We start from the raw sequence: 23,754 nt of genomic DNA on the forward strand, positions 1-23,754 counted from the left end.
AAGCATCATCCTGCAAAGTGTCTCCTGAATGTTCACAATTAAATATCATAAAGCCCAAATGGAGAGTTTAAAGGAGCTGAAGATCCTTGGAACAGGCTACCCAGAGAGGTTGTGGATGCCCCGTCCCTGAAGGTGTTCAAGGCTAGATTGGATGAGGCCCTGGGCAGCCTGGTCTAGTATTAAATGGGGAGGTTGGTGGCCCTGCATGTGGCAGGTGGGTTGGAGATTCATGATCCTTGAGGTCCCTTCCAACCCTGTGGTTCCATGATTCTGTGATTCTGTGGGTTTTATATTGGGTTGAAACTGGCTGTGCTGGGAGCTACGATTACACATATATATAATACATATTTGATATTTTGGAAATTCTGAGCCATTCTGTGCTTTCTGGAAGTCAAGCATCAAGCTACATCAGTTAACTGAGGTGACAAACACAACTGATTCAGTCACTCACGTAATTGAGGCAGGAGACAGCGTACTGCGTTGTCCTTATATTCCTTATATCCAATCCTCTCTTCTCTTTTCATTTGAAACCATTTCTCCTCATCCTGTCATTCTCCCCTTGTCCTATCAAATGGGCACATATATCTCATGCAGGTGTGCTCCCTCTGAACTGAAGATGCTTTTTAATGTTCTCCTGCCTCACACAGGAAAAACCTTTCCCCGTGCTGCTGAATCCTCTCATTCAAATTCTCCCCAATTATTTGTGCAGTCAATAGTTCGTGGGTGGGAATGGGAAGGTGGAGTGCCCACCTGACTGCAACACAGCCAAGGAAGCAAGGAGCTGAGGCCATGGAAAGCAGTTTCTCAAAGGGATGCTGCTGGGAGGGAACAGCCACACCTTTTCAAAGGGGCAACATTATGCTAGATCTCATTTTCCTCTCACAGACTCTGTAAGTGCAAGGATCCACAATTGTTATTATTATCCTATTACTGTAATTGCTCAAAGGATTTTCTACCAGTCTCTCATTTAACATAGTATGTGAAAAGCTGACAAAGGAAATGTGATTAAGGTGTGAAGCTCTGGTGCCTGGCAGCTCTACTGAAGTGCAAAAGATTCTGATCATAACCAGTAACTGAAAGAATGATGGGCTTCCTGGGGCTTTTATCAGGAAATAAAAGTACAGGAGTCCTTCCACACCTGTCAGAAACTCAGAGAAGAATGGCAGAAAGCAATCCAATTCATCTGTATAAACTGCCTTTTGTGGTACAACTCTGCCACTCCCTTCTTCCATTCACTCCCTTAAAATATTAAAGCATTAGCCATGACGGAGTCTACGACAGGCTGAGGACAGCAAAGCAGAGATGGAAGCTGGCACAATTTTTCTGAGGTTTTCTAAGGATGTAATTCCTTTCTTGTTCTCAACCAAGAAACTGCTGCTCTCTGCTCTGTCCCTTCCCTCCCCTTCCCTGCAGCAGTTAAGCTGACAGCTATCTGCAATCAATACAGACCATGCCAAAGCCGCAGCGTTGCGGGGCAGAAGGGGAGCAGGGCAGCAGGATGCTGAATGCCTGCGGTTCCCTCCAGCTGTGTGCAGCTGGAAGTGCCGTGCCCACCACTGCCACTGCGGGCCGCTCCTGGCAGGCAGCTCCTGCTGCACCGTCAGGACTGGGGCACTGCACAGGGGGAGGATGGCAGATGCAGAAGCACAGTTTTCTCTCTCTGAGCAGTAATTTTAGTCTTATGCTCTTCCACATCTATTGACTCCTATTGTACTCTACTGGGCTTGCTGGTCGAATCGTTACATCTCTCCCCATACTACATTTTCAGCTTAGCATAACATCTGTCCAGTTTCAAGTTCCTCAAAGCCATCTCAGCTTGCACCAGCTGCAACCCCTAGCTCACAAGCACCAGCAGTACATTCCTGCTCCATTTCTTAAAGCCATGAGCTATGCTGCACATCAGCCCTTCCTCTCAGCACTCACCAGAAAACTTATTCCCCAACATAGAACAAATGCACGGTCCCCACTTCATCTTGAACTCCTTTTCCCACCTTAGAAACTGAGGACAAACAGAAACTTCAGCTACATGGCCTCAAATAGGCTGATTCCCAGTCCCAGGCAATGTGCCACCCTGGTGTCCATGAGAGTCCCTGAAGCACAGGGACAAAGCCATCCCTTCTCATGACGGACTGCCTGGACAAACCACACCGCCTGCATGCTGTCCATGTGCATTCCATCAACTGTGCGTGTTATTCAGAATCATCAAAGACAGCTATGGGAGCACTTCTTGTATTCCTTTACTCAGGCTTTGGCTCCCTGCAAATACTCTTCTCCATTAAATCTCATTCATCATCATATTTGTGTTCAGGCTGCCATCTCCTCCGACACACAAAGGAGATGAAATCAGGGACTTCCAAAGCGAAATTCATATGTTCGGTATCTGAAACTAACAGCCTGAATCCTCCAGGTGAAAGCAGTAATAGATTTGTGTACTCTATGGCTCAAAGAAAGTGAATTATGTGAAACACACATGACCATTAAGTTGTATTGGTTGCTAGACAAGCCTTTGCATACAAATCATAGGAACTAGTGTGAATTCATTGCCAAAAACATATTTAATGATCACTGAACCTACATACCATCTTTACATTCTTTCTGCTTCAAGCCACGCTCCAGCTGTGGGGTTAAGAGATATTCTTTGCTACCCACATTTGTGTCCACTGGACATGTATCCATTTTCAAGGGAGCATGAGAATGGCCCCAGTAATTCCCCAAGTGTCTTGCAGGGCCATGGATCTTGCTGCCAACATGTCCCATACTGCCCCTGTGCTCCCGCATTACTGACTGCAGTCCTTCTCTAAATCAGAGATCAATCACAAGTGAGAAACTTTTTTTCTGGTTGCCTGTTCTGTGTGACTCCTGCACACCACACAGATAAAGACACTGATATGTGATGTATGCTGTGCTGATGGCATGACAGTTTACCTGTGCTTCTTCCAGACTTTAATTCAGTACAAGATTTTTTTTTTTTTTTTTTTTGAAGTTGGGTACTCAGCCAGAAAAGAATTATGGATTTGACAAAGAAATTAATTGAGAATGCCTGATTAATATCTCATAACTCAGAGTGGGTGATCAAAATGGCCCCATTTAGCCTTAAAACACAATAAACTGAATGCTATTACATGCTACCCACTCTCCATTTATTTTGGTGAGCTCCTTTGCTTTTTCTTCTTTGAGGCACTGATACTCGCAGCCATCAGACAACAGTTCATCCTCCAGACTGCTTTCACATCTTTTCTGTATCATCTGTAAGGACTTGTAATGTGGATCACTTCCCATATGGCACCACTTCTGATCTGCTAGCCACTTTCATGAAGCATATGTAACCTCACAACAGATGCATATATGTGTCCTCCCAATACACCCATGTCCTCTTATGCTCTTTTTCTTGGACATTTGCTTATGCCTCCACATACCACTTCCCATTCTTCTTATCTACATAAATACAGAATCACGGAACTGTTGGGGTTGGAATGGACCTCCAAAGAACATCAAGTCCAACCGCCCTGCCAAAGCAGGCTCCAAAGTAATCATAATAATACATAATAATGCATCACTTGAAGTTTTACCTTGTTGCTTTTACCACTCAAGAGAAGCACAGAACAGGGATACCGACAGAACAAAAATGGCTTTGGAAAGAAAACACCCTGCAGAGCACTGTGCTGGAGGCACTGCAACCAGCAGGATGCAGAGCAGTGTTACCTGGCTGTGCATACAACCCCAGGAGCCAGCTCCCTCCCTGCCCGGGCTTCCTGCCTGGAGTAGAAGGGAGAGATTGGGAAAAACTCCTGAGTCAGGCAAGAGCACATGACTATTGATTTCCAAAGCAAATTATCCTCCCAGCTGCAGTGTTTTTGAAAAGTCCTTTCCTAAACACTCTTCTCAGTTTAAATGGGTGGAAAGAACCAATCCCAGTAGAAGAAAACTTGGAGGAAATCACTAATAAACAGCCTTACAGAACTCTGCTGAGACTGTGGCTCTCTAAAGCTTTGTTCCTTTCTCCCTATCAATGTAAAAGGCTTTAAAAAAAAAGTGCTAAGTGTACTGATATACAGATGTCCTCTTTTTATTTTTAATATCAGAGATTTTTACTCCTGAATTTTACATGAATGTATCTGTGCTTAATAAACAGTTTTTCACTTGCACTCTATGTAGTTTTCCAGAGCTGACCACAGCACTGTCCAGATCTGTAGCTCACATTAACTCATAGCGTGAAATACTGGTACATCAGGAACACTGAAGCAGAACAGTAATGGTAATAATCTGCATTTTGTACTCTCTTTGCTCTAGAAGAATTTTTTCACTCTCCCCTGCCTCTACCTTGAATATGTATTACATGAATCATTTTATCCACTAAGGAAACAGGTCTGACCCCGACACCGAAAAAAGAGGCCACGTGAAATGTTTAACCATAGGAAATGAAGTGTAACACAAGGCTGTGAAATAAATTAACAAGAACAGAATATTTTGCATTGTAATTCCTAATTATTTTGCGTAGCATTTTTAATATTAATACATACACTGCCTTTTACTGCAAAGTGCGAAATTTAAATTCAAAAGATTTCAAGACAGAGTAGAGGTCTCAATTCTTTTCATCAATTAACTTGCACTACCTGTGAGCTTTTCTAAAACACCTGTTTGATGGATATTCATTGGGAAAGTCAATTGTAAGAACAGGTGACATTCACATAAAAATGAAGTTCAAATTTTATGAGCTTAAGAGACTACTATGCAAACACACCATAAAATCAAGTGGAAGATGTGCATGCAGAAATGGCATAGAATCTACCTCAGAGAAGGTCTGTGAGTGAGAAACTGAGGGATTCTTATGAATAGTAAAATACGATGTATTTTAGTATGAATCTTCACAATGTGTTAAAGCCTTTCCCTATCAAGAATGTAACGAATGAACACTGCAACTGCTTTTTGCCTCCCTTGAGCTCTACTTGTATTTTCAGAAATAAAGTAAGTGCAGAAATAAAGTAAGCTGCGGTGGACAACAGCTCACACTGTCCATGACTTTAGAATATCAAAAGGTACTGCACAAGACTATTTTTTCAGGAGCAATGGCTGCATGTAAGTACAACACTGAAATAGCCTGTGGAACACAAGAAAACAGCCCAATTGACGTTCTTTTTAAATTGGCAACTGCACAGCAGAGGTCCAATTCCTAAACATATATATATTTTTAAAAATAACATGAGTTAAGCAATTTAATACTCAATAAAACTGAGAAATGAGAGAAAAGTATGAAAACCCATTCATCTTGCAAACAAGCTGACCCTACTGTCCCTTCCAGCCTGCAATCCCAGTGCAGGTAAAGCCCCTACTTAACTCAGCAACAGCTCTGCCTGGAGAAAGAGCTGTGGGACAAGGGTCAATATTTGAGCAGGATTTTGCTCATGTCAGTGCAGTTGGCTAGCACCCAGCAAGAACAGCAGCTTGTGAACACAGGTCTTCCCCTTTGATTCCCACAGAAAGCCTATCCATAATCTGAGGAATGTTGTGAAGAAAATGGTCTGTCTCTTCACATCACACAGCCAATATAAATACGGTGTGTATGTCACACTCTGGACCCACCTGACCATAAGGAACCAGAGATCCAATAAACAGCTGTGCTCACCCAAACAAGTCAGGCAGGGTCATGGGAAAGAAAAGAGGGAAGAAACAAAATCCTCACAAAGAAGTAACACTACTGAAACAAGGCACCTGACTCATGCTTTATCACGCAGAAAAGGACAGATTTTCTTAAGTGCTTAGTAATAAGCAGTTCCCATTGTGAAGAAGGGTGCTGCTCGGAAATAGTAGAACAAGCTCTGCATGCCAAAAGGTGAGGAAACCTCTCTTTTTTAACTTGGTTGTCTGAAAACATACAGCTCAGATATATAGAATTATTAAGGATTCATATTAACATTGTTATAACTTAGCAAGATCTTTAAAAAAATTAATAAAATAGGTAAGAACCATTATAACCATGGAATACATTGTCCACTTGGGCTTTGTGTCCCACCACATAACTCAGATATTGGTACACCCACCAAAGTTGCAGGATTTCCTACCCAGGCCAATCTAGACAATTTTGTGCTGCGCTAGTCCAAAATCATTGCCTCAAGCCAACTGTACGGAGAAGTGGAAATCCAGACAGGAGACCAAATTTTCCTTTTAATTACACTTGTCCAATTTATGACTTTCTTCACGTGTGCACTGGCACAAATGTCACCCCTTTTAAATCAGTCACGTATTAAGAAGTAAGACCTATAAGAAAAGATTATGTACGGCCCAACGTATTTAAATTGAAATAACCACACCCGTTCACAACCTGAATTTGCACAATTCATGGCAGGATGTAAAATGGTTAAGAAATCAAAGCAGATGGCTTCCTCTCTTGTGATCAAGCAAGTCTTAAAACAGTCAAGATCTAAAAATGAAATGCATAAGCTATTTTGACTAGCATACAAACTTAGATTGCAATGATAAAGCTAAAGTTAATCCATTTAATTTACTTTTGTAAAGGTGCTTTGTCTTAGACAAAAAACACCGCACTGCACTGTGTTGGCTGCTGCAGGAGGAATGAAGTAGCACAATCTTTGTCATTAATACCATGAAAGGAAGATGAAATTAGTTCTGTAGCTTCTAATAAAGCTTTTGAGTTTACAGTTTTAGCCAGTCCAGTACAATGCTAAGACAAAAGCCTTATTTCATGTCAGAGAAATGCATGTTCTGAATTTTCACTGAAGAAATCTGACTATATTTCACCAAAGGCCCATCTTTTATTTTCCCAACAATGACCTTGAAAATTAAATCCAGACTCTGATGGATTGGAGCTACTGATGGTTGGTTTTCTCTCTGCCATACAGCTATTGTACAAGGATCGCATTTAGAGCTATGAAACTCTTTGAATGCAGATCTCCCAGGTACACATGCACAAAATCCTTCATATATTAAATGACATATAAGTACACACATAGTCTCTGATTCTATCAGCAAGTTCAAATAACAGAATTTTAAGAGAAATCACTTTCGAGAATTGTGGTTTACTTTGAGACTAATTCCATACATTAAAGAAAAACACTTCAAATGTTGTGGATTGCTTTTTGCTGTTGTTGTTGTTATGTAATCACTCCTATTTCAGAACAATAAGATTTAATCCAGTTCCCTTTTTGTAGGCAACTAGCATACTGTTTGATTTTGCTGTTCCAACCTGAGCTCATGGTATCCCTTTATGGTAACTTTCAAAACTCTGAACTGCATCCTTGGGAATGCTGTACTACTCTTGACAGCAAAAGAGCAGTTTGGGGACTGTGCAGCTCAGAGAACAGGCACACAAGGATTTCATCAGTATCCACAAATACTAGAAGCCAGGGTGCAAAGAGGACAGAGCCAGACTGCTCAATGGTGCCCAGTGCCAGGACAGGAAGCAGTGGGCACAAAGTAGCACACGGGAGGTTCTCTCTCAACACCAGGAGCACTGCTGTGGAGGCTCCTTGGGGACCTTTCAAAGGCACCTGGACGTGGCCCTGGGCACCCTGCTCTGGGTGTCCCTGCTGGAGCAGGGCTTGGGCCAGGGGGACACAGATGTCCCTTCCCAGCTCAGCTATCATGTAATTCTCTGATTCTGTGAAAATGCCTTTAAACTCTATCAAAATTCACTTTCTAAATAAAAACCATCACAGTATAAATGACACTGATTATTAAGCTAAAGGTACACACTTATTGCTAAAGTGAACTGTAATTATTAAAGTAGAATTAATTATCAAATTTAGTAAAAATCTTCTCAAAATCAAAGCTGAAACTGCTCTAAGTGAAATGACACAGTCATGATATAAAAGCAATGCTACATCTGAGCCTATTTCCTCAGCTTCCTGGATGCCTCGGCAGATGGTACCACCTTCGCTCTCACAGCCGACATCGCAAGGCCAGGGATGGACTCATGGAGAGAGGCTCCTGTCTGCCCTTGGGGATGACTCCAAACTTGGTGGAGCTCAACCAGAAACTGCATTCTGGTGAGGTAGAGTCAGACCCACTAGTTTCAGGTCCCCAACCCGCCCTTGATCTGGTGGGCATTAAAGTCAAAGAAACTGTTGGAAAGAGAGTGAAGTTATTCCAAGATACAATTTTTTTTAATTCCAGTAGGCTTTTTTTTTTTTTCTTTCCCGATCTAAGTGACATGTAGCAAACTCTGCTGTTCAATACTATCTACTGGGATTACAATTTGGGGGAAGAGATAAAAATTTGGTGAGAAATGAATTGTGTGCAAGATGAAGAGTGTTTGATTTGCCCCAAGTTACATGCATTAGGGATATGTTCATTTCAGTACACACATGAAGTTAAACTGACTCAAAAGGAAAAGCTGTAGTTTTAACATGAGGTACTGATGAAACTCTTGAACCAAGACCTCTTCTTTCCCATTTAGCCTAATCATGTACAAGAACTGCAAGACTGGTTATACATGAAAGATTTTTGAAACAAATATTTCAAGTGAGTATATGTACGTGTATTCCAGAATGACTTCTCCAGGAAAGAAAATCAGAGCATGGCTTGTGCATGTGTTTTCACAAACCAAATGGATTGGGTGGACTTTATTAATAATGATTTCATAGTCTGTGGAATATAATACTGTAGCAAATATCACAGTGCACCATGCTGTACAGAGCGCACGTAGTTTTGACTGTCATATTTTTGCTCATGCACAGAGGAACAACTTCAGCTATGTTTTAAAGAGCTTGTTTGCAGAACGGAGAAGATATGGTAACCTGGGCAGCAAGGTGCCCTGCTAAGCTTTACATTCCATAATGAAGCTCCCAGTGTTGCCTTCTCATGTACTGTGATCTGAACTGAAACCAAGGTAGCTATACATGTTTTGTAACTAAGTGTCACAGTGTAGTGTGTTTTTAATGATGAAAGCTAGCCACAAAAATCAGAGGTCTTGGAGTCAAAGGCTTAAGAAAAACAAGATCACTCTGAAAAACAGTATGACCAGATGTGGAACAGGTGTGACTTCTTCATGAAAAAAAAATGAACAAAGTTTGGCTCAGAATCTGCACTGCAATTTGGAGTGCAAAGACTATGGGTAACCAGAATGCCTCATCCACAATGGGCAGAGAAAACATTTCTTCTTTCTTTTCTCCTTCAAGGCCCTTCAAAGTCAACAACTATGCACTATATACCATGATGGATGCTGAGATAAATGCAGCGATTACTAATTTGTTAAAACAGGAAGAATGTGAGATACAAATCTTCACTAGAGGAGGTTCAGACTGAATATTAAGAGAAATTTCTTTATCATAAGAGGGATTAAACACTGAAACAGGCTTCCTAGAGCTGTAGTTGGTGCTTCATGCCTTTCAGAAGCATTTGGGCAATCACAGAATCACAGAATCACAGAATTGTAGGGGTTGGAAGGGACCTCCAGAGATCATCGAGACCAACCCCCCTGCCAAAGCAGGTTCCCTACACCAGGTCGCACAGGTAGGCGTCCAGGCGAGACTTGAATATCTCCAGAGAAGGAGACTCCACAACCTCCCTGGGCAGCCTGTTCCAGTGCTCCGTCACCCTCACCGTGAAGAAGTTCTTCATGAGAAACTTCCTATGGTGCAACTTATGTCCGTTTCCCCTCGTCCTGTCTCCATGTACCACTGAAAAGAGACTGGCCTCACCGCTATGGCCGCCACACCTCAGATATTTATAAACCTGGATCAGGTCCCCTCTCAGTCGTCTTTTCTCAAGGCTGAACAGACCCAGTTCACTTAGCCTTTCTTCATAGGGGAGATGCTCCAGGCCCTTCACCATCTTTGTGGCCCTCCGCTGGACTCTTTCCAAGACATCCCTGTCTTTTTTGTACTGGGGAGCCCAGAACTGGACACAGTACTCCAGATGAGGCCTTACCAGGGCAGAGTAGAGGGGGAGGATCACCTCCCTCGACCTGCTGGACACGCTCTTCTTAATGCACCCCAGAATGCCATTGGCCTTTTTGGCCACCAGGGCACACTGCTGGCTCATGGCCAACCTGTCGTCCACCAGGATGCCCAGGTCCCTCTCTGCAGAGCTCCTCTCCAGCAGCTCATCCCCCAGCCTGTATTGGTGCATGCAATTCTTCCTCCCTAGGTGTAAGACCCTACACTTGCTTTTGTTGAACCTCATCCGGTTTCCTACTGCCCAGCTCTCCAGCCTGTCCAGGTCTTGCTGAATGGCAGCACAGCCTTCAGGCGTGTCAGCCAATCCTCCCAACTTCGTATCATCAGCAAACTTGCTGAGGGTGGCCACTATCCCCTCATCAAGGTCATTGATGCCTTCATAACATTCTTGAAGTTCTGGTTAGCCCTGAAGAGGTCAAGCAGTCGGATGCGATGATCTTGGAAGGTCCCTTCCAGTCGAACTATTCTAAATTGCCATCCTGGCCTGCATCAGAAATTTCAACACAAAAATTCCCAACCACAAGACAAGAGTTGGAAGGTAGATGGTTCTTTGCGAAACTGTACAACTTCCTCTCAAAATGATTCAAGCAGGTATAATGTTGATGGCTTTGCTAAGAATTACTAATGCAATATAGATTCTGCATGCGATGGTGAAAATTTTTCAGCATTCAGCTGAAGAATAAATATCTAAAATGCTCTCCAATAACCAACGCAAATTTCGGATCTCTGACATCTACCTGAATTTGGATTTCCAATCATGAGCAAAATCTCCCACTTGTAATGTGCAAACCAATGTATGTCAATGTTTCATATGTTTCAGCTTTGGTGTATTGTGCTCTGATGAGTAAGAACCTTGTACTTTTCATGTTTTGCAATAATTTCAGCTCTCTCTGTCAGTAAGAGAGATTCTCTGAATAATGTATGCAGTGCAAAAAGGAACAGGGTTTAAATAAAACACGCAAGTGGGAAGGGGAAAGGAGAGGAAAGACTATCTCCAAACTGATACAGATCAGATTCATTTTGCTGACTTACAACAGAGTCCTTGTGCTTAAACGTGTTTCATGTGCATTCACACATGAAAGGCCTAGGCCTTTTTAAAGAAAACAGAAATGTGCATGACAATCATTAGAAGACAGATATTAAATGGAATTTACAAAATTATTCCAGTTCCAAAGGCACTTCTGAATGTACACTTGGCTATATGTTTATATTTAATGAAAAAATACTCCACAGTTTTCCAACATTGCAGTGGGTTACCCACCAACATACCCTCCATAATCCTTTGAAATTGTCTGTATAGGGTCCCTAACACATCCAACGAGCCAGGCCTTGAATCTTCACAAGTAACCTCTGTGCACATGGAAACAGATCCAGAGGTAAGTAGTCATGTCTTAGACCTTCATGCATGAACTCACATGAATATTCAGTTCAGCCCAGCAGCTCTAATGCTTTTGTACTTTGTACCTGGAGACGTGTGCACAGAGGAATTTTTCTATACAAACAACAAGGTCCAAAGCCACTGTTTAACAGTGGTTCAGGAAAGAGTTATCATTTTATATTGCCATGAAATCATTTAATTCTGAGCTGATGGTGGGGCTTCTTTAATTAGATTAGAAAACCTCACACATCTGTGCTTTAGAAGCCTCTGTCAAGCCAGGAAATTCAATCACATGGAAGTCAGTGTCCTCCAGCTATCAGACAATTGATTTTTGCAGGATTCTGCTCATATTTAGCTTAAGGGACACGTGATATGTTTATTCACTTGTCAGTCACTTTGCCTGTGTTTCATTAGTAGAACACTTGTTATTTAAAATATATTCTTCAGTATTATATGAAAAATGAGAAACAGATTATTAAAACGAGTCTACAAAATGTAAAGTAAACACAAAGTTGGACTAAAAATACTTGTCGGTTTAAGTGGGAAGCACAGAGCTGAAGAGGCCTATAGGGTTATGTCTATTTAATATAATTACAGAATTATAGTAGTATACACATATATAAACATATACATTTATTCTCTTTCTTTCTCTGCCTCCCCGTTTACTGTACAGATTATCATTTCTGAGTCATTAAATTCTTTAGAAATAAAAATGGGTTCACTTTAACGAAAAAAAATAACAAGGTTATGAATCACTGTTTCTATAGATTGTAGCAAATAGAAGGGGACAGGTTTTCCTCAGTTAAGATGCTCAAGCTGAAATAACCTGAGGTGGTTGGAACAAGAGAAGAATCTGCTGTGGATCATTGAAATTAGGGAAAGTTTCGGACAACCCTTGTTTGAATCTAAGGCACTGAAGTCTGACACACAGAAGTGGTTCAACTTTAGATAATCTTAAATGTATGCAAATCAGAATTAATTCACTAGCGCTCCAGTGGAAATTCTCCACAATACCCTTAATCCAAAAAGTAACAATTGCTTCTGAAATTATTTGGCAGAAGTAGATGGGTAGGCAGAATCTAAGATAATTGACTTTATCTAGAACTACTGATTTCAATATGCAATATTTTTAGTCCCTTCCTCCTTCACTAAAAACTGAAGTTTAAAAAAAGCCCCTCTGTCATTTGTCTTCACGGAATATGTAATCGGCGCCTGCAAACTTGACACGCATTGTAATGTTTTCTCAATGAACTACACCTGCACACATCTGATGCCTCCCAGTTTCAAAAGCCCTTCTGAAATGCTTTCTTCTCATGGAATTTGATATTGATTTTCATGCTAAACACAACTAATACATTGCTTAATATAAAATTCACACTTAATGGGACATCAGTCTTTCCTGCCTGAAATGAATGGAGCCATTTTGGCAGCTCTGAAGCTTTTTCTGCTAAATAAGGTGGCAAGGTCATCTGAAACTTATAGTACTGAAGACTCATATAAATAAATTTAGTGCACATTCAATAAATTATATATGAGAACTGCACAGTGCATGGCATGTTTACATATTAAAAGATGGCTGTGAGAAGCTGGGGAGAAACACAGAACATATTTTAAAGGCACAGTGGACAGGAAGACCTTCTCCAGCTCATTTCTATTTTAAACTCAATAAGCAATGCCGCTCAGGGCATCTACATCCAGAGGCAATTTGTTCCTGAATGAAGAGAAAGGGTTCAAAAACTTAAAGGCCACAGAGGAAAACCCATAGAACTGAATTCTGAAACACGAACGTGACGTTCCTAACAGCCCTCAGCTTTGTCACACTGTATCCCACTGTCTTATGTAATAAAATAAATTCCTCCTTATCAGCCTGACATACGTGAAGTTAAATAGAAATGATGCTCTGCTGCTCTCCGAGACCAAGCACTATTCAGCATGTGTTTCAGCCACTGCTAAGGACCCCGAGGTGATCGAAATGTAGGAAATTCACTTAATTATAATCTGTTAAAAATAATAATAAAAAAGATTAACTGTTACTGTTATTTGGTAAAGGCATTTCATTTTTTGTTTCCCTTTCATGGCGTATGTGAGCCTGTGTGTGTGTGTGTGTGTGTGTGTAGAAAATATATAGTAGGAAGAGAATATTTGTTCCAGTTGAGGTGGTCTGTGAAATCAAGTAGATCAGATACTAACTTGACTTGGCACCAATGTATGGATGCATAGAGACATATCCACAGGATGTATGCATTACGAGATGATAAGAGACATTTACAACCTAGAATATAAGAGCAGGGCTGCCTCAAGTGACATCACCAGATCAACTGCAGCGTCAACCGACTCAGATATATAATCCTGCACACCGCTGCTTCCCTATCTCCTTTCCAAGCATTAACAAAGCATTCATGAGCATACACATTCTTGTATGTTTCCAAATACATGCAAGGCACGTCAGACCCAAACACGAACAAGAGCAACAGTGGGGTTTATGGATGGATCGAGACATTCATAATTTTTCTTTACAACAACAAAATTCATCTCCATAGAAACCAGAAAGCGAGAAACTACAGGAATAACACTAAAGTAAATGTCACATCAGGTTAGAGAGCACAAGGCAGGCGAGGGGACTGTGCTCCAGTTAGGACTAACAAGGACTGCTGCCCCCCCTGCTCTTCTGCTACGGTATCTACACCAAATACAGACTTTCTGCTATATTTCCAATGCACGATAGCAATGTGATTTCCTGTTATTTTCATTGCAATCTACCCGTAAGCTGGTCAAATCAATGGCACGTTTACTTACAGGCATTTGTTACAGCGAAGCTGTTAGCTGTTTCAATGTTGTCTACATGAGGAACCAAATTAAAAGGTGCTTCGGAGGCATTGGGGCTGGTGTTATGAAGAAAAATTGCTAATCGAAAAGCAGTATATTCCTGATCTGTGTTTCTGATGAAGAGACCACCTACAAGAAAAAAAGAAAGAAAGAAAAAAGAAAAAAAATAGCAAGACGCAGAGGAGGCAGGGTGAATTGCTGGCAAGCTACTGTCTTGTAACACCAAGCAACTGACTCTCCCAAAGCTGCACAGTAAGGAAAGTCCTAAGACTTTAATGAGCAAGGAACTAATCACATTCATAATCACAACCGCTGCCTTTAAATCACTGTTCTCAATCGATATTCACCACCCCGACGCTTCATGCTTCTTTCCCGACTTCTCGGTTTCCAGCCTTTCACATGTAAATACCCCGATTTGCCATGATTACAGTGACCTTTGGAAGTGTTTAGCCTCCATCTCCCTGCGACTGAACACACTGCTAAATCAGCTACTCAGAAACCTCTCACATGAAGTGGCGGGCTGATTAAGGGGAACGATGCTTTCCGGATTAAAAAAAATACCCACTCTGTGTCGGATTATCTGCACTAAACAGGAATATAATGAACTTTGCTCTTCCACAGCCATGTGCAGGCAGGGAGCCGCTCAGCTCTGTTAGCAGCATCTCCACAAGTCCACGGGCAGTGATGCAGCGATGGAGATGAGCTGGAAGGAATTCAGATAGCTGCGTCCCATCCGAAACGCGCCTGGCCGGAGGGAAGCGGGAGGCTATGGGAAAAGGGTGAGGAGGGGGCATAGAGCTAAGCGGAGAAGCTTTCAAAATCCCAAACTTTCCAACTACGGGAAGAGAACGCAGGGCTGCCTTTCAGCCCCATGCCTACGCTACCGCAACCTCGGTGCAAGGAAACGGGAAGCCGGAGGGGGCCGAAGCAGCCCAGGAGCATCTCCCCAGGCGCCCTCCCCTCCTGCTGAGCCTGTGCACCCCGGGGCTGGAATGAGTTGGGCAGAAGATGAGCATCCTTCCTACGGTACGCAAACACACACACACACACACGTACGCACACATACACAAATGCACGCGGGCTGTCAACGAAGGCAGGGAAATGGGATGGTGGTGGAGGAGAAAGCTGCAAGCTGCCTTCAGAGCCGCCTTCCCAACTCACTTCGCAAAGGCTCGAACCCCTGAGTACCCGCACACAGCCCAATGCAGCGCTTACCTATTTGCACGCTGCTAGGAAAAGCTCCCATTGCTAGTCCCCAAAAGCCAGAAAACAACAAGACAAGCTGTCTGCAAATTATCCTCATCTTCTCTTTTGCCTCTCTCTCGCCTTCTCCCGCTCGCTCGCTAGATGCTGCTCAGAGAGGCATTGAGGACGAGGCGGCTACAAACAAAATCAAGAATTTAAAAATAAAAATAAAAATAAAAAAGAGGGAAAAGGGGGAGAAAAAGAGAGGTTTTCTCCTTTCTTTTTCTTTTTTTCTTTTCTTTTTTTTTTTTTTTCAATTTTTATTTTGCCGTGGCTTTAGGATTTGCTGCTTATTCTCTGCCGCTCTGCTTCTCTTCCCGCAGCCGCCGCAGTTTCAGCAAGCCATCCCGCCGCGCCGGGCTTTTCCCGCAGTCTCCATCGCCGGGGAGCGGTTTGTGTCCGGCTGCGAGCGATGCACATGCAGAAGATGGTGGTGAGTTTGGCGGCGGGGGGGAGCGGCTGGCGGCGGCGCGGCGCGGGCGGACATGCGCCGTGCTCCCCATCCCCCCCCCTCAACCCCCGCCGCCGCCGCCGCCTCCCGCACCGCCGCGGGCGGACAGCGGCCGCGCACGTTCCGCGCCCTTCCGCGCCCTCCGCGGAGCCGCCTCGTGGAGCCACTGCGCTTTGGAGACGCGCCCCGCAGCGCCGCGGCAACGCAGATCAGACCCCTCTGGTTTTAATTTTTTTTTTCTGTTTTCTATTTTCTTAATTATTTTATCATTCTTTATTTTGTTTTCTTTTCCGCATATCCGGAACTTTGCACCGCGGGGACAGAGCAGAGGGGCCAAGAACTAGGAATGCCTCATCGCGCTGGGCTGCTGCAGCCCGGGGCCGCTGTCATTAAGCAGCGGTTGTTGTTAATGAAGGTGGCAGCGCGCATCCACCTGCACTGAGCTGCGGAGGTCGGGGGGAGGGGGAACGTCCCGACAGGACCCCCCTCTGTCGGGGTTTGCGGCAGAGATGGGGGCAAGGGCTGGGGATGCGCTCAGACCTAGCGGGCACCGCTGCCAAAAGGAAGGAGTGAATGAAAGGAAAACTTCCCTGCTCCTCCGCCTTCCGCTTATTCATTTATTTTAACCTTCGGTGGGAAAAATCACAGAGCTTTTTTGCATCCAAACACTTATCGGTGTGTTTGAAGCCTTGGAAGTTCCGCCAAAGCGGCTGCCAGAGGTCTGGGGAAATGGCAGTTAATAATAAAAAGACGCATGTAATAAATGATAGGTAATGAAGTCATCCCAAAATAACTGTGTGTCAGAGATGGGAGTTTCTGGTTTTACCTGTGGCTTTGCAGAGATTTCTGCACAGAACAATCAGATCCTCACTAAATTAATTTTGAAATGTTAATTGGCAATATGGAAGATTATCGATTTTTAAGGTGAACTTTGTTGGTTTGTGTTCAAACGCGTTTGTTCCAAGACCAGAACTCTGTCTGCTTTCACCCAGGCTTCTTTTCTTGCCATATTTCTGTACCCTAGAGGGGAGAAAGATCCCCTTGAATTGCTGTGGAGGGTGACAGTGATTTCTGAAGAATGATGCAAAGACTGAGCAAAGAGCACTGAAAACAGATGCATAAAGCTATTTGCATGGGCATGTGCACCTGTGTGTGACTGTGTGTGTTTGTGTGTGTTTTTGGTAGTGTGGTGTTCCTGCAAATAAATTACTCTTTGAGAGATTTCTTCACAGGTCAGTGGTAAACAGACTTCATCTGCACAATGGAATACTCATTCCTTTATTTTTCAGTAGGTTTTCTACTTTCCTTTATTTTCCCACCACATATTCCCATCTGTCTCTGAATCTGTCGACTCGTGCTGCCTGTTATTTACCAATGGCTTTTTGTGACCTCTGGTTTTGCTCTTGCTTGTCTTTTTCTTCTTCCTGCCTGCCAAGAAATCTTTGTCTCCCTGAATTCTCCCCTAAGTACAGTTCTCCCTTTTTTCCCCATCCTTCAGCATTCAAATTTTTGACTTTGGAAATCACAGGAAAATATAGTAATGAGGATGGAGTAAAATTTCCATTGCATAGCGGCTGGATGATTATTCACTATTAGTAGCAAGGAAGCCTGGAAACATGTAAAACATTGAGTTAATTTGACACACGTGGAATTCATGGCACATATCATAGAATCATTTGAGTTGAAAGGGAACCTTAAAGGTCATCCAGTCCAACTTCCCTGCAGTGAACAGGGACATCCACAGCTCGATCAGGTTGCTCAGAGCCCCATCCAGCCTGACCTTGAGTGTGTTCAAGGATGGAGCATTCACCACCTCTCGGGCAACAATGCCAGTGCCTCACCGCCATTATTGTAAAAAAGCGTTTTCCCCGTATTCAGCCTAAATCCTCCTTCTTTTAGTTTGAAACCATTTCCCCTTGTCCTGTCACAACAGACCCTGCTAAAGAGTCTGTCTCCTTTTTTCTCGTAGCTCCCTTTTAGATACTGTAAAACCACTCTCAGCTCTCCCCAAAGCCTTCTCCAGGCTGAACAGCCCCAGCTCTCAAGCCTGCCTTTGTAGAAGAGGTGTTCCATTCCACGGATCATTTCTGTGGCTCTCTTCTGGGCTCCAACAGGTCCATGTCTCCCCTGTACTGAGGACTCCACATCTGGATGCAGTACTCCAGGTAAACAAGATTAGGATTTTAGACTCACATCCGTTATATTGGCACAGTGAGTTTCTGCCTATCAGCTGAAATAAGAAGTATGTTTATGTCTATATGTCAAATATAATGGTAACATGTTAACTTAAATTTAATTTGAGAATCTGCAGGAGACTATTTCATACAGTGGTCTAATTTGAACTGACCAAGAGTCTCACTCATATAGCAGTTCCTATATAAAGTCTGTAATTTTTGTTGGAGTAAAACCATATACTTTAGCAAAACATCCAATCTTGATTTAAAGACTTCAGAAGATAGGAAATCCATCATTTTCCTGGATAAGTCGTTCCAGTTGTTACCTACTCTCATTTGTTAAAACCCTCATTTCCTTTGCTTTGGTTTCTAATATTTGTGATTAGAGATAAACCCAGTGTTCCAGTAGCAGTATCACTCAGCTGTTCCTGGAGATGATCTCATCCTCTTCTTGATACTGCCTTTAGTGGACATCTCAGGATCATTTCTTAGTTCTGGAAAGCAAAGGAAAGAAACAGGAGGATGCCACCATATTGCTGTTTTGTTTAAGTGACACAAGGGAAGAAGAAGAGACAGGTTGCAGTGTCAAAGGGCAAAAGTTCAGTTCAGCAGAGTTTGGCAAAGTGCATGGTAGATGACCAAATATTTGATCACAGTGTTTACCTTTCAGAAAAACTGGGACAGGAGAGGCAACGGGGACATAATCAAGATTGAGGCGGAGAGTGAAGAAGGGGAGGTAAGTTTTTAAACTGCTGCTGCTGTAGTTAGCCTTGGCTGACTGCTAGGTGCCATGCAACTGCTGTCTCACTCCCCATCCCCAACAGGACACTAACCAGTCACTGTCAAAGGCAAAACAGACTTGACTTGGGTAAAAGTAATTTACTAACAATTAAAAAAATAATTCTGATGGTGAGAAATGATTGAAAAGTGTTTTACCAAATATTTAAGAGTAAGGATGGGATAGACTAGAAGGGATCTATTGGCAGTGAATGCTTTCTTTGCCTTAGGGCACGTAGCAGCTCTACTGGCCTTGCCTGGAGGCCACTGCTAGAGAGGACTCCTTTTTCAGAACATCAGCTGAGATGCTGACTATCTGCTGCAGCACCTGAGTGAATCCTGCTGCAGGAGGTGTATAAATACAATGCAGTTTCCCTCCAGCAAAGATTGAAAACATTTAGCTGTTGTCTTCATCAGATAGACGTGTGCTTGGAGTAAATACGTTTATGAAGAGACCCTGAAGGAAGAGGATGAATATGAGAAGATTTTTGCTATAGAAGAAATGAGGGCTGTATGTTAGCCAGGAAGAGTAAAACTACAGAGCAAAAACCAGAGGCATCTACCTTATGGAAATCCTAGAGAAAAAGCAAGATATGAAGTAGATATAGATACTTTGTCATATGGACAGAACTTTAATGCATATGTACTGATAAATACCCATATGCTGAAGTAGCAACTTTGATTCATATTTATACATTCTTGCATTCAACATATAAATCCCAGCTACACAATCTGTTAGGAAGGCATGTTGTTATGGTTTTGAAGACACGTAACTTTGTGAGGGAGAGAGGACTTGGCTGAGAAAGACATAAAGAAGCTGCACAATTATCAAGGATAGGTTGAGAATTATGGAGAGGATGAAAGAGGAAGGTAAGAGACACGGAAACAAAATCCCTCACCACTCCTCCCTAGCAGATTCTAGGTGCACTGAGGCAGTGACAGTGTGAAAACAGAGAACACCCTCCCTCTGCTCTGTGTGCCAGTGCTGCTGAATGAGCTTCTTCTGAGTAGGCAAATGTCTGTGCCACAAAGGTTTCCCATGGCACAGCCATCTGGGCAGAGATCAATCTGGAAATTAAATTCAGTCATTTAGATTAGTCTTGCTTCAGATGTGACTTTCGCTATGTGGTCGGCACGAATGCTTCAGCAATAAAACAATTCACTCAGCACCCTGTCCTTTCTTAGTCCTTTCATGCCTTATGATATGTTGTAACTCACACATACCTGTCAGATAGATCCATTAGACTGTAAACTCTGGGACAAAGATATGTCTTCTGTGAAGTGCTTAGCACTTCTGGGCAATAAAAAGTAAATAAAATACAAATCATTCATCTAGAACTGTTTACACTCCACCCTTTGGCATCATCTCACATCAGCTCTTGAAGCAATACCAACAGTCATGAATAGATAAGCAGTGCACCAGAACAAGGCAGTTAGCCAGATAGGTTCCTTTCAGTCACCGAACTCATTTTCAGGAAATTGCCTTAGTGCTTTCTTGCATTTTTGTTCTTATTGACTTATTTTTTATTCATCTAAATGCTTGGGTAGCCAGAACGGGTAATTATTTTTAATAGTGCTTTTCATTAACAGTGTTATATTGATACTGAGGCAGGGGTAGTAAAAACATTTGGTTTTTGAATGCGTTCGTCCACTGCTCCCATTCCTTTCTGCCACAGTGTCTGCAAACGTTCTTTTCAAATGTACCAAGTTTAAGAAATTAAATATATGTGCTAAGAGATCTTGACCTTGAAAGGAGAGGCTGTTGTGATTGTCCTGCAGAAAGCTAAAAAGGTTGATTATACTTTAAATCACAGTGATATCAGACACGATTATTCCAGTTTGAGAGAAATGTTGATAGAATTAATTTAGACCTCATGCCCAGTTAAAAGAACATCCTATATCCAGAATTAACTGATGGAAAGTTGTTGGGTAAAAGGTATGAGAATCTGAGCAATGGTTCATTTAAACTTGAGGGAACTTCAGAGAAGTCTTTCCTCACTAAGAGCTCTCAGCTCCTGACAGTCAGGGATTTCAGGTTTTTAAACTGAAGATTTCAGTGGGGTCAAAGTGTTGAAGAGTTTCCTACAGTCATAATTTCCGTGTATTTATCCAGTTTATCTTAAGCATATTTTATACATTCAGTGTCCACATTATCCTATACAAATGAGTCTAAAACTCACTGTAAGAAGTTCTTTTATTTAGTTGGTTTTACATCTTTCATATTTGCCATTCTTGGCACTTTGCTAAGAAAAAAGAGGTAAAAGCCATTTACCATACCATATCACCCATAGTTATGTATATCTTTATAATATTACACTTCAGCTATGTCTCTTTCAAGGTGAAGAATCCATCCTCCAACTATTCTGTCCTCCTATATTCTATATTCTGTGCTATATACTAGAACTCCATGCTACTGCTCTCTCCATGTCTTCTTGCAACTTTTGAAAAAGTAGGACACCCAGAATAGGACACTTCTTTTTTCAGGTGTAAAAGTGTTTTCTGTTTTATTCATTTACTTGCCTAGTTGTTCCTAAAATGCCATTTCCTTCCGAGTATGCAGGCAGTGTTTTTAGAAAACTGCCAACAAGGACTCCAAGATCCCTTTCCTGAATGGTAATAACTAATTTAGAGTATATAGTTTTGTTAAAATTATTTTTCCCATGTGCATTGCTTTGCATTTTTTTTTTGATGCTGAATTTCATCTGCCACTTCATTGCTTCAGTCAATTAGTATTTTGAGATTCTTCTGCAATACTTCCCAGACAGGAAGGTCCCTGTAAATTTCACAGAAGAGTAAAATTGGAATCTATGGCCTTTAAATTTAATCTCATCTTTGTTACATTTTTAATGGTGTAATACGTTTCTTCTGGTCAGATTTATAACCTGATCTGCATCATGGGATGTACCTGAGGGAGTAAGAATGTTTGAAGCAATGTTTTTTTCCTAAGCACAGCTTATCGCAGTAGTGAATGCCAGGCAGTCTGAAGGATGGGGCCATTTCCTCATCAATTAGAGATGTGTGTATGTGGGAAATTGCACCAACTTAAATGCATTCCACCTGAGCTCATCTGGCCTGTTTTTATAGTGAAAAATATCAATTTTTTGCTAATGCTGGTTTCTTCACATCACTTCTAATAATACTTGGATCCTTGGCGCAAATGATGCATGAGTGATTGCTAGTCTTCTAGTTGCTGTATGGGTTATACCTTCTTACAGTAAGTTTACATGAAATACCGTTTAAAATAAATGAACAAGGGCTGCTTCAAAAGTAATGCCTCCTATTTTATTATGTTTGCTCATGATGTTAGAGGTGAATGCTGGTGATATGGCCATAGAAGTTGAACCTTCCCACCAATATTCTATTACATTTTGTTGCTGTGAGACAGATGGCAGAAGAGGAGTGGTTCAACAAATGGTGCATGCCATGGAAGTACAGATTAAGCAAAGGTGTGGAATTGAATTCCTCTATGAGGACAAAATGGCATTCAGTGACATTAATCAGTGCTTGCTAAACGTTTATGGAGACCAAACAGGGGGTGTGAGCTCAGTGAGGCGGTGGGTGGTGCATCTCAGCAGTGGAGACAACGATGTGAAAGACAAGCCACGTTCTGGATAGTCCCACAGATTTTTTGTGAATGTGGCTCACAGGCTCTTGTTGATCAGTGTCAAAAATTGTATCTCTTGTTCATCTGTGTCAAAAATGTGTAGCTAATGGTGGCAACTATGTTGAACCAATAGTATGTTGTAGCAGAGAATTTTCTCTATCAAAAAATATTACTGTGCTCTTTGTATCTGTTGCAGTTTCCATGGAAATAAGTAGGAGGCATTACTTTCGAGTGACCTAAGCATTTTGTTTCAGTTTTTATGCATATCTTTGCTGAGTACTCATTTGAGGTAGCAAAGTGAGAGTGCTTCCATTCTACCCAGAGCAGCTCCCTCACTAATTGACCTAATTAACATTATCCATAAAACACAAATAGAAAATTCACCTTTACCTGAGGATGGTAGATTTTTTAGCTCTTGTTCTCTCCAATGCTTCCACCCACATGAAAGGATGAGCTGGGAAGTCTGTGGCTCACGCTGGATATTCCAGACTCACTACATCAGCTCTAGCTGAAGAAGCCTCATATGGATTATGGCAGATGGGCAAAGAGGATGTAGTCTAGATGGCAGATAGGTGAGAAGAAAGGATATGGGGAGATTGCTGAGATGGCAGTGAAGAAGCCACTGCTCTACAAATTTGATAGAAAAATTTAAGCACAAAAACCAGGGAACCCTCAGTGCTATTTCTACAGAATCATGCTTGTAGAATATAACGGCCGTTTGATACACTAAATTGTTTGTTAAAATAAAACTAGTTTTCATTAGGCTTCTTGCCAATAACAAGGATTATTTTCACCCAAGTATGCCCCGTGATCTAGTCTTATCTTTCACCATTCCAAACTGACCCGTATCAGTAAATCTGAGAGACAAATACAGTTCCATCATGCCGTTTGTACTTTTATATCAAAGCATTAAGTATTTACATGAAGCTATTTCCCAGCTCTGAGGAGAGGAAAAAAAAAAAAAAAAAAAAAAAAAGACCAAGAAATTTAATGCTTTTCTTAACACACACAGATTCTACTTTTTACTTAATTTTCATATTAACTAGAGCTCATGCAATAGAGCTCATACATAGGGCATACATTAGCATGTATTAGGGGATGCATTTTCAGCCCACAGTTTGGATATTCTTACTTCCTTTATTCAGAGGAAGAGTTGAGGTTTATCTCAAATAAATCTGTTTGTCTGTCTTAGCTGTAGCCGTCTTCCAGCACTTGTCCCTACAGCCCACAGTGAAAGCTGCAGATTAGGTAATTGCTGCCATTCAGCTGTAGCCACGTGCTCTCTGTTTGTACAACTAGGATCTGTTTTCCTAGAAAATCAGAACACTCTTTGATGTCTTAAGTACTACAAGCCTACCTGGTATTTGTTCTGAGGTGTGTGTTCT

General features: G+C 42.0%; 2 protein-coding genes across 13 annotated transcripts in view; one reads left to right on the forward strand and one right to left on the reverse strand.

The window, feature by feature from the left end:
• Nucleotides 1-15,462, reverse strand: part of GRIA4 (glutamate ionotropic receptor AMPA type subunit 4) — a 229,016-nt gene extending 213,554 nt beyond the window's left edge. For 5 of the 6 annotated variants that reach the window (XM_085216278.1, XM_085216276.1, XM_085216281.1 and 2 more), the window contains exons 1-2: nucleotides 15,334-15,462; nucleotides 14,089-14,247 (exon numbers count right to left, since the gene is read on the reverse strand). In XM_085216278.1, the coding sequence (XP_085072404.1) occupies nucleotides 14,089-14,247; nucleotides 15,334-15,421 (247 nt within the window). In that variant the 5' untranslated portion in view covers nucleotides 15,422-15,462. Of the gene's footprint in view, nucleotides 1-14,088; nucleotides 14,248-14,683; nucleotides 15,295-15,333 lie in introns of those variants that run through there. The other variant, XM_085216280.1, reaches the window with a different exon arrangement.
• A 386-nt stretch (nucleotides 15,463-15,848) lies between these two features.
• The window catches only part of LOC109365463 (uncharacterized), a 29,929-nt gene continuing 22,023 nt past the window's right edge, over nucleotides 15,849-23,754 (forward strand). For 6 of the 7 annotated variants that reach the window (XM_085216282.1, XM_085216284.1, XM_085216283.1 and 3 more), the window contains exons 1-3: nucleotides 15,849-16,036; nucleotides 17,784-17,979; nucleotides 18,659-18,724. In XM_085216282.1, coding sequence (XP_085072408.1) covers nucleotides 15,849-16,036; nucleotides 17,784-17,979; nucleotides 18,659-18,724 — 450 coding nt within the window. Of the gene's footprint in view, nucleotides 17,103-17,783; nucleotides 17,980-18,658; nucleotides 18,725-23,754 lie in introns of all 7 variants that reach the window. The other variant, XR_014881107.1, reaches the window with a different exon arrangement.

The sequence above is a fragment of the Meleagris gallopavo genome, chromosome 1, assembly GCF_905368555.1.
Source record: "Meleagris gallopavo chromosome 1, MGAL_WU_HG_1.1, whole genome shotgun sequence".
In the NCBI taxonomy this organism is placed as follows: Eukaryota; Metazoa; Chordata; class Aves; order Galliformes; family Phasianidae; genus Meleagris; species Meleagris gallopavo.